General features: G+C 32.2%; 1 protein-coding gene across 3 annotated transcripts in view; it reads left to right on the top strand.

Moving 5' to 3' along the window:
- The window catches only part of LOC113396190 (cytosolic purine 5'-nucleotidase), a 41,609-nt gene that overhangs the window by 18,799 nt on the left and 10,677 nt on the right, over nucleotides 1-12,133 (top strand). For all 3 annotated transcript variants that reach the window (XM_026634030.2, XM_026634029.2, XM_026634033.2), the window contains 5 exons: nucleotides 3,155-3,228; nucleotides 7,418-7,535; nucleotides 8,818-8,913; nucleotides 9,486-9,632; nucleotides 10,874-11,150. In XM_026634030.2, coding sequence (XP_026489815.1) covers nucleotides 3,155-3,228; nucleotides 7,418-7,535; nucleotides 8,818-8,913; nucleotides 9,486-9,632; nucleotides 10,874-11,150 — 712 coding nt within the window. The remainder of the gene's footprint in view (nucleotides 1-3,154; nucleotides 3,229-7,417; nucleotides 7,536-8,817; nucleotides 8,914-9,485; nucleotides 9,633-10,873; nucleotides 11,151-12,133) is intronic.

The raw sequence follows: 12,133 nt of genomic DNA, 5'->3' as shown, positions 1-12,133 counted from the left end.
CATATGGGCCACTGATGGTAAGTGGCCTTAAAGACAAGACAAAGGCGCTGTAAGAAATATTAACCATTCCTTACATCACCTATGCGCCACCAACCTTGGGAACTAAGATTTGTGCCTGTGAATACACTGTTAATTAATTAATTAATTACATATCATAAATTGATATCCTGTCTGAAAATCGACGAATAATTCCACGCTTTTTTTTATCTTAAATATGATTTTTATCAAGTAATACGCCATATTTATCAATGTTTTTTTTTCTAATATGAGGTTAAAGTTATTAATTTGCAAAGCTAAAAGTATGCGGAATTTTATTATAAGCGAAAACCTCGCCCGAGAAAGGTTGTTTGACTTTGAGACCGAAAGTTGCTGTTACAAGTTCGTATTTACTTCTCGTGTTTATACAATGTTTGTCACTGTTTCTATCAAAATATTTTATAACTAGTTTCGTCCGCGATTTCGCTCGCGTTTTAGGCGATGGTCATCAGGTATTAACCTATTATGTCGTTCCTTGGATTCCAAGTTGGATTTATATCAAATTTCATAAAATTCGGTTCTGAGGTTTGGTCGTCAAAGAGCAACAAAAAGAAAGAGCTACTTTCGCTTTGATAATATTAGTATTGATTACTGTTGCCATCGTAAATAAACAAAATTTGTTAACAACACTCTGAAGATGAATGAGTGAACTAGTTATTAATTCAGGATGAATGTTCTATGTTTCTAATTCTGAAATGTCACCTCAAAGTATAAAACAATGACACGATACTATGAAAATATAGGGTTGCCTCAGTAAAAAAAACAAATAAATTTATTTGATTCTTCCGTCAGATCTGCCTGCCGGTTAATCCCCCAGTGGGAGTACATTATTATAAGCTGTTTTTATTACTTTCATCCTAATCCGGCCCGTTTTTGCGTGATCGAGTTACAAACATACAGACTTTTACATTAATAATATACTAGCTGTCGCCCCTTCGCTCGCATTTTAAGTGTTGGTTATGAGGTGTAAAGAAAAAAAGTAGCCTATACCTTTGGGGTTCAAAATTTTATCAAATTCGGTTTTGTAGTTTCGCCGTGAAAGAGCATCAGATAGATAGATGGACCGACAGAGTTACTCTCTCATTTATAATTCCATGTTAGTACAGAAGTACCTCTAGATAGTGTAGATGTAGAATCATACAAAGTTGTTTTAAATTATTTATTTTGCAATTTTGAAATGTAGGGCAGATAAAAGTTTTTTTTTTCTTCATGTAATTGTTGCACGGGCATTTCGGCAAACTGATGGTAAGTGGTCACCACCGACTATAGACATTGGCGCTGTAAGAAATAATAAGCATTCCTTACATCACACCAATGTGCCACCAATCTTGGAAGCTAAGATTTTATATCCCTTGTGCCTGATGTTATGTCAAACCGGAACAAAACAATACTGAGTAAGCTGTTTAGCGGTAGAATATCTGATGAGTGGTACCTACCCGGACGGGCTTACACAGCGCTACCACCAAGTATAATATTGTTTTTTTAAATCGTAAAATTCGTTTAAAAGTAAATAGACATATAGTCCATTCGACTCAATAATAACAAAAAATACTTCGAAACCTCAATATTAATATTTACAGACGTAGAGTACATCTGTTTGTTCAGAAAGTGATAGCGCATACAATACACAGGTGGAAAAGGGAAGGCACTTGTGTTCATATGTTTTTCTCGAACCGTTTGTACACGAAGACGTGACAGTTACTTGGATCGCGGGTAATATCAAGTCTACGTGTCGTGTTTGTACTTCATCCGGACAAAGGTCGACTGTGACGATGTGAGAACAGCAGTGCGATTCTGTAAGAATTAACTCTGCATCTCACTCGTGAAATGTTGACAATCGACTTATACGGTGATACGGCATTTTGATGCGTTTGTCATGTTAATTTTATAATTAGTATAGTCAATGTCGCATCTCACATTCTATTCCACGTTGGTGATTTGCGGTTTTGAGTTTCGAATCTCTCTGCGCGGGTGCTCACTTTTCATACTTTAAAAATAATTATGCTCTACTTTTAATTTGTATTGATTCGTCGTAGGTTTTTTTACAAGTTGAAAAACGTGTGGTTATTTTTTTATGCCTGTTATTCTTTAAAGGCTATGATTATATGAAACCTTTTTTTTATTTATTCTGAGTTAAAATTAATGGTCTGTATATTTTTTAATTCTGGATCACAACCTTCAGTTCTGTGGAGAAATTTTGAAGTATATTTCACCCGGTAGAATTTTATTCGAAACAAGAGTGCCATTTTAATAAGTTTAACGGTCACGATAGATTCCCTATTCTAATACGATTCCATCGAATCGCAACTGGATCATGTTTTAGTAGAATTGGATAAAGGTAAAAAACAAATTCAAAATCAAAAATACTTTATTCAAGTAGATTTTTACAAGCAATTTTGAAACATTTTACAAACTATATTAAGTTAAGCTACCGCCGGTTCGGAATATAGTTTCTACCGAGAAGAACCGCCAAGACACTCAGTAACTACTCTTTTTCAACATTTAAAATACAAAGTAATGTTAGTTAAATACAATTATATATGTATATAATATATCCTGCCTGGAAGTCAACAAGTATTAGTTCCACGGTTTTTTATCATCTTTATAATCTTGTACTGAAAAATATGTTTTTTTTAATAATGTATTTTTTTACAAATGATTTAAACTTATGAATCGGCAAAGTTAAAAATATCTGCAGATTTTTATTATAGAATCGGTAAACGGCAACGTTTACTTTTCGATTCGATTAAGGGATATTTTTACGAAATTAATTATAAATAATAATTTAATAATTAACTTATATTAATCATATAAAAACGGTTTCGATTTGAACTCGCAATCTTTAGTTTAGTTTCACGTGTTTCAGCCACTGAGTTATCTCGACTGTTACATACACGTTTGTACATAAATTTGGTTTATATATTTCATGCATTATGTAATAAAATTATCCTGAGCTTGTGACGTTCAAGAGTCGTCCGAGCGAAGTGCGCGCGATATATTTTGTTTATAATAATTATAGGAGGTGACCTGCGTAGTTATTTTATTCTATAAGTACATGCTGATCCAACAACTCTGGAATTCGTTATTTCGATACTAATCATTTTTATTTTTGTTGCAGAATTTTCGTGAACAGATCACTACATTTAGAAAATGTTAAGTTTTATGGATTCGATATGGATTATACATTGGCGGGTGAGTGTTATTTTATTTCGTTATAAAAGATTAGTAAAAAAAAAATACATAATAAACTGACTTCAAAATTTTCCGGAATATATGCTTCAAATTAATGCACGATTTATATTACAAATGAAATGGCATCACCGTGGATCAATACTGAATCTAACGCCAATAAAGGTGTTGTTTATAAATGTAAACATCCGAACACGCAAAAATACATACCGATGTATATGTATATATATATATATATACGAACGAGTTCGGTACCGCTCCCTCTTTTGAAGACATATCAAAATCAAAAATATACTTTATCCAAATACACACAACTCCTGAGTCGTAATTGTATAATAAAATTGGAGTGTCTGTTTGTAATATTAAAATAACCCATTTTTACTAAATGCATATGTATGTATACACGGTACATATACCAAAATAACATTTTTTACAATTTTTGTCAGTCTGTCTGTCTCTCTGTTTGTTCCGGCTAATCTCTGGAACGGCTGTACCGATTTCGACGGGACTTTCACTGGTAGTAGCAGATGTAATAAGGAGTAACTTAGGGTACTTTTATTTTAGAATGATATATAGAATAAAAATAAAATCACGCTACAATATCCAAATAACTTAAATTCAAACAACGCACAAGAAGTGCGCGAGCACAGCTAGTTGTAAATAAATTTAAAGCTATCATGCTTTTTCCACCGAGACGAAATGACAATAGTTAATTGTAATTAACTCAATAGTTAATATTTTTCATAAATGATGTCTAACTAAAAAAACCCACTACTGGGCTATGAACTCCTAACTTACACAGTCAGGAAAAGCTTTGAAGCTTTTTCCTTCACACTGTTGCGGGTTAAACTTCACATGTAACAATAAATATATATTCTGTGTACGTCGATTGTCTTTAAAAAACTCTCAGTTCATTAGATTGTATATTACCTACCCGTTCTGACTTCACACGGGTCCAATAAGGTTGTATATAAAAAAATTATATTGAAGAACATAAAAATAAAGTTGTTTTTCGTTCGGTTAGGAAGGTTAAATTTATCGGTATTTCTCTGCTGTAATATACATACAAGTATCATACATATTAACCTTCCTCTTGAATCACTCTTTTTATTGACGAAACCTTCATAAAAATACGTTGCGTAGTTTAGAAGATCTAAGCGTACAGACGGCGGGGAGCGAGTTTGTTTTACACCACGTAGATGTTAAACTGGATTATGGTAAACTTCGTCACCATTGACTGTATAAAGTATTAATTCTATGCACCTATAACATGCTGCTAAATGGAGCTGCAACACATCAACTTCAATACCTTTCGATCGATCGATGCCGGGTAGTGCAGTACTGCGAAACAAAAATAATGTAACGATTTCGGTTTTATTTATCGTGCGTTTATGAAACCTTAAATTGATCGATTATATATACTTATTGCCTACAAATTAGCTACACGTGTGTGTAACCAATAAAGTCGTTATGTAAATAAATCTAGAAATAATACTTTTGTGGTATCGACTTTGTAATTAAGTTTTCATCCCGATATTACGAACCTAATGGGGTAGACGATACAATAATTTGGTATAGTGCCGAAGGTGAACCTCCACGTAAAACTATTATCAGCGTGCATTAACAAATAATATAATCTAATTTGTATTTTTCTGCTGACTCTATTCTTAAATTAGTCATCTCACGCACACTAAGATGTTTTGTATGCACGAGCGTCACTCATACCAATGCACGCCAATAATTTATCGTGGAGCGTGGATGTTCTTTACGAGAATGAAAACCCTCCAGTTTTGGCTCATTTCCATTTGGTATATTTTGACTGGGTACCTATTGGGGATATATTACCCTGGGATAACGTCGTACAGTTTTTGTAATATATCATTTTGTATATTAATATTGATGACTATACATTTGTCTATACTAATATTATAAATGCGCAATTGAATCTGTCTGTCTGTTGCTCGTTTACGGCCAAACCACTTAATGGAATCGATGAAGTTTATTCTGAAGCAAGCTTGAACTTAAATGACGGACATGCGCTACTAATTTTATACCTAACAACTGACGGATCAAACCCTAAAACGCAAGCGAATCCGATAACTTTATATATGGAACTAGTGTCCGCCTGCGTGTGAGGGTTTGGACGGGTGTCCAAAAATATTATAATGATCAGTTGAGTAGTTAAGACGTGAAATCTTAACAAACGTAACAAATTTACTTTCACATTTAAAATATTAGTTAGGACACATCTATAGTCAACTAGAAAACAGTTCGGTCAGACACAGCGTCAAGGGTCCGGAAATAAATAAGAGTACAGACATATTTTTTTGGATAAACAGTAACGGAACCAATTTGCCAAAAACAACAACCTATATACCATTTTGTATTATTTTATACAAGTATCCGAATTTTGTCCATTGTTTTTTTTTTATTCGATAAGGTCGATCAATTTTCCCTTCGTTTAAATTTCATTCAATTAAGAAATAAAAAAATGCATGTCAATTTTCAAGGTTAACATTTGTAAGCGATAAACTCTGGAAACATCGAACCGATTGTCATAATTCTTTCACCATTAGAAAGCTAATTTATCCAGAAACATTATAGTCATTAAAATAAGCTACATGATATATAGGTCACTGGTACTGCTGGTATAGTTACGTATTTGCTGTTAAAAATCGTGTGGTTTAGGTTTTTTGTTTTGAAGTATTCGTCTGGTAAAATTCCGATCATGTTTATCGTGAGTCATAAACGTGTTTGAGGTTGCGTGATTGATGCGGGATGGAGAACATGATGTAGATTATTTGAGTGAACTTGTGAATGTATAACAGACAAAGCTAGAAGGCTGAATTTCACGAGAACATATTAAATTACGAATTATGTAATATTTAAACGAATAGTTTAAGAATAATCGCCAGTGACAGTTCACTAATTTTATCACTTACCCCCTTATTCACTCGCGAATCATCTACTTCTAGACGACATACATATTTCAAATTTTTGAATCATCTAGTTTTAAGCCTATAAAGGAAAGAAAATTAGAAAAATAGAAATTAAAAAAAAGATTACTTATATTTTATATTTTTCTAAACTTCTGAAGTACCTACCTACACACGGCGAAGTAAATGCCGGAAGGCTTCGGGTTTCAACTTCAGGGTCACGTCACGTCACTCACAGCGGAACTAATAATTGATTTATACTTCGTTAAAACTGAAAAAGAAAACTTTTATGGCGTAATTTCATTTGTATAGTATAAATTAAAAGTAACTCGAAATTAGAATTATCTGTCTGTTGCTTTTTTGTGGCTAATCCACTGAATCGAATTTGATAAAACTTAATATAGTATAGTAGGTAACGACGACCAACCCCTAAAACGCGAGCAAAGCCGCGGGCGACAACTACTATTATTTATATTACCATTGCGCAATATATTGAAATTGACACAGTTACTAAAATACCTTAAAATAGGGTACCCCCTGCCTGTAGTTAAATGATTATATAAAATAATAAATATCATAATTAAGACTGACAGTTAATTTAAACGGTCAGCTAATTTAGGAGGTCTATTAAATAGCAAACAAGTTACATTGACCTGCTTTTAGTGACATGTTTGAATCAAAAAAAAAATTTAAGAGTGTATGTAAATATTAAGAGTATTTTTGGATTTTGATTATAGCCAACATCCTCACGGACTAAGTAAGGAATACAACGGCTTTTAAATAGAATTAATAAAAACATACTTTAAGAATAAAATAAATTCAAGGTACACTCGGAATGTTCTTTTTTTATCTATAAAATTACAAACGGCAAGCTTTTATGTGACATATATGACAGCAGCACTATTTCTACCCTTCAAAGTATGAAAATTTAAAACCGTATGTTAGACATATACTTGGTAGTCACTGACGACATTGTTATCTTTTGTACAAAGAAAGCTTCGTCACCTCTTGACTACATAGGATCACGTTATCGCGGTTCTCAACCGCAGCAACTTTATAAAACACGAGATCAAGGTCATTGAATATAAAAAACCTATTTGCACTGTTCTACGTCGGGTTAAACCTATTAAATACGGCCTATTTGGAAAAAAATACGATTTGAATATCGAACCTCATTTTGAAGTCAGTTTAAAAATAGGTAATATAATTCGACTGTGATATTTTGTCTAATATTAAATACGATTATTCATTTTCAGAATACAAATCGCCTCAATATGAAAACTTAGGTTTTAATTTAACTAAAGAAAGGTTGGTTCACAAAGGATACCCACAGGAAATATTAGAATTCGAATATGATCCCTCATTCCCTGTCAGGTAAGTGATGTTGCAATATTAAAATATTATATATTCTTTTTTATTTATTTATAGTTTATTTCTATTTGTTTGTGCTTACACTAATTATTATCTGAGAAGTATTACATTCGTCTTCTGTCTGCCTTAAGTCTGTAGTATCAAATGTGTGCTTGGTAGATTAATTTCCAGCCACAATTAAAGCGCTTAAATGCTTGATTTCCTTATTCGTATCATACGATACCCGAGTCGCACGGGACGTGATATGGCTCTATTTTGCTCTGCCACAAGAATACGGGTTATTCGTTATAAAATTTTATTGTTTTTGTTTTAGATATAATTATGTTTTGTGAAATTTTTATTGCAATTAATTTTTACATATAATAATTATCGTATTGACACAATGTAAGACAAAGTCGTTAATCTTTTAAAGTATATATAATTCACCTTGAATTAATTTATCTAGCGTAGCAACAACTTGTACGAGACATGGCAAGGTTGCCTATGACATTAAAATATAACACAACATTCTGTTTGTAAATATAATTATAAATACATTTTCACTTGAAAGCTTTTTATGCAAGGAGTGCGTTGGTTAGAAGTTATTTTTAAATCTTAATCTAATGAGTAATTTGTTCCTCAGCTTCAGAAATTTTTTAATAAAGAAAATGTTATAAATTTAAAATATAATACAATATAAAATTTAATTTATAAAGGAAATACTTATAAACTTCAGTCGAAATATATATAAAATGTGATCATTATCCGGAGAATCCTTACAAATAAACAATATTTACCTATTTAGAATCATAGTTTAGATTAGATTAGTTAGATACACTGTTATTATACCGTTGTAAAGTATTTACTTGATATTATTTTTTTGTTGAGTTAGTTCCTGTATAGTTTCGTTGGTGGAAACTCAAAATGTCTAAGTTGATTTGTTTTAAGATAATATAAATAAAACTTTATATAAATTAAAAACAGTCTATATTTATGCGTAGGTTATAGGTAAGGATGCTCTGATAATGTTCACGTTGAGCATAAAATTATCATAGTGATTTCGTAATCGAAGTAGGAAAGTAGACCGAAACACCTAATTAGTAAATTTCACCAAACTCTGCTGTATAACAAATAAAAAAAAAAGTGTTATGTACGAATAAATAATAATCTTTGGACTATTCTATTATTATTATTTTAAATTAAACATTTGATAATTGCGTGCTAAATTCATTACAAATTAAAAAAAATATATATTTTTTTCTGCGATGTCGTAACTATGATTTTTAATTTTGTTTTCTTTTTTCAGAGGCCTGTGGTTCGATACGCTGTACGGTAATTTATTGAAAGTAGATGCATATGGTAACATTCTAGTCTGCGTGCATGGATTTGAATTTTTAAAGCAGTAAGTATTTTTAATCTGTGTCAATTAAATTATACTTTACAGTTTTTGTTATTCATTTAAATGAACACGTCATCGCTTTGAAGTACACTACTTCTTTACACTCTCAGATATTACACTGACTTTTACTGGTGTCTTCGTTTACATAATACTTTTTTAAAGTGCCCCCACCCATTTTTGTTATAAAAGGCCGACCGCCCGGCGGTATCTTATTAGGTTCGGAATTTAGCACCTCGGACCTGAGAAGAACCGGCGAAAGAAACTCAGCGGGATATATATATATATATTTTTTTTTTTTTTAACCATTATTAATTTAACCTAATATGATTTCCTTCGGGCAATACTAAGTATTAGCCACTCTGAAGATAATTGCCGTATCACCGGGTTCTGGGAATGAGAGACTAGAGGGTGCACTTTTCGCACAAATTTGCGCAATGACCTATGTGCGCATTTGACTAGTATATCTAGAGGGAATCACTCAGGAGGACATCATTATTATTTTTAAATATCAAACATATTAATCTATGGTCTTTTTAATCTTTTGACGTTTGTGTTAATAATGTCACTTTTTTCAGCTCACAGGTATATGAATTATATCCAAATAAATTTTTAACACTCGACGAATCAAGAGTGTATGTGTTGAATACATTGTTTAATTTACCGGAGACGTATCTGATAGCGTGCCTCATAGACTTCTTCACGAACAGCCCGCAGTACGCCAGGTGAGAGAGATTATTGTTATTTAAGATTTTAAATTAACATGGTTATTTTTATTACTACAACTATTTGAGACGGGATATTTATGTTTTTATTTTTATTTGGTGTAGAGTCATGTCGAAATATCGATCTCCACCAAATAAAAATAAAAAACATGGTAAATATCCCGTTTCAAATACTTATAGTAATTATTGTTATTATTAAATCGAGTCGAATCGAGTCGAGTTAAATATTTCAAATTGAATATCTATCGAGTTAATACAATTGTTTCTTAAGTTCAGAATGAAGGCTAACAGTAATTTTAAGTGGTGAATTTAAATTAAGGTTACCAGTATATATGTACAATGTACATATTATGTTGTAAAAACTAAAAGTAACTGACTGTAAATGGCCCACTGCTGGGCTAAAGCCTTGTTTTTATTTTGAGGCAAAAGTTTTAGAGCTTATTCCATTACGTTGCACCAGTGCGAACTATGTTGATTTTCATTTTCATCCGACAAATTCGAAGATTCCGAGATGAACTGGGTTGGAACTCTCAAATCACCTGTTAAAATGTACATTGAATGTCTGATTATTATTATTAATTTAATTAAATATTGTGTTTTGGTATATGCTATGAATTCTGAATCTTTATCTAAGTTTGTACTCCTCCGAGTGTATGCGTGTCTTTGACAGGGTTTACATATAGGCCGTTTTGTATTTTAAAATTCATCATGTGAACATTTTACGTCGTTTTTATGTTAGAATAAATAAAATTAAAAAATTGGGAATTTTTATTCAATAGATTTTTTAGGAATTTCGAAAACAAAGACAGGTTTTGTTCTGATTTCAATTCATTGTAAACTGCAAGTCACATTTGGCGCCAAAATGATGAAAACTGTTTTAGATTAAATTTTTTATATCAAATAGTATACATTAGTTCAGATGGAATGTTTACGTTTTTATTTTTTCCGTAGTACCGCTAAAACGGCCAGTAAGTTTTTCCGTTGTCTAAAATTATTTCTTTGTTAAATTGAATCAATCAAAAATCTTTTTTAATTTTTCGCACATCTACGGCTGGAGCTCTTCAAAATGAGACCTAAATTATATATATTAATATATAAGATATACAGCATCGGCACGCACACAACTGTCTGTCTGTAGAGATGTAATACGTCAACTAAAAGTATTTTATTGTTAAATTGACTAGGATTATATTCTACCGCATCGAAGTATGGATCGGTTTGTGAATCATATAAAATTTCAGAGAAAAGACGGGCGTAAGATGCGGCGACCTCGCAATGTCATTCAAATCTATATTCCAAGACGTGAGGAACGCAGTCGACTACGTACACATACACGGCGACCTAAAGAAGAAGACAACGGAGAATCTGGATCTCTACCTGAAGAAAGACGACAGACTACCCATGTTCCTGTCGCGGATAAGGGAGAGCGGCGCGAAACTGTTCATTCTCACGAACAGCGACTACAATTTCACGGACAAGATCATGAACTATCTCTTCGACTTTCCATACGGCGCGAAGGTAAGGTCATACTAGATTTATAGTTTTTATAATAAAGTCTCGCTTATAAGATTTTAAATCAAGATGTTCTGGGTTAAAATGAAATTATTTCGTTTTTCTAGAAGTTGTCAATGTCAGAAAACGCGTTCGTCTTACGCTTTAAGTTCGGTCGTGCTGTGTTGCCATTCTATCAATATTATTATTATGTTTATATGAAATAGATAAACGCATATGGGACAACCAATGACGTCTGATTACCACCGCCCATAGGGACCAAGCTTGGATTCTAAGATGTTATGTCCCTTGTGCCTGTAAACCGCCCATTAAACCAGAACTCCACATTAATTAGTAATGTCACGGGGACATTATTTGTATATATATGTATTATTTATGTATTTATTAATCATTGTAATATGTTACAAGTATTTATATAACTTGTTTGTGTTTGTGTGGCAAATGCAAAAAAATATGAAATTAATATTTTTAAGTATGGCTTAAAACGCATAAAATTTATCACAGTAAATATTTTGAGTCTTTTAAACATGATCAATCGGTGTGTATGATTTTACCCACGCGAAGTGACGGGCAGCTCGTATACGTATTGAGAATGTACGATATAACAGTATGTAATGAGGACATATTATTATTCAAAATTGACGAAGAGAAATCTTAACTAACATTTACGTAATAATTACTTTGCTTCGTCAAATGGTCAATATATGTGTTAATATAAGTAATGTTTTTACGTTGGCAACATTGCTATTTAAACCTTGTAAGTACTATTGCGGAATGACGCGTAGAAGGTACGATGTCACGGAGTAGCGTTATGTTAGCAAAAACCTATCAATAGTTTGTTAGTTTGTTTATCAACCACCGTAGGTTGCGTTAATTTGATTCGTTAATATATAAATAACTACCCGATGTCTTTCGGGTAAATAAGGATGCTAACCCGTGCTTTCTTAACATTCGCCAACCGACTCTGCGTATTCTTTTGCGCATCGAAA

This window comes from Vanessa tameamea, chromosome 11 (assembly GCF_037043105.1).
Source record: "Vanessa tameamea isolate UH-Manoa-2023 chromosome 11, ilVanTame1 primary haplotype, whole genome shotgun sequence".
Taxonomy (NCBI): Eukaryota; Metazoa; Arthropoda; class Insecta; order Lepidoptera; family Nymphalidae; genus Vanessa; species Vanessa tameamea.
This window is presented reverse-complemented; position numbering and strand designations above follow the sequence as displayed.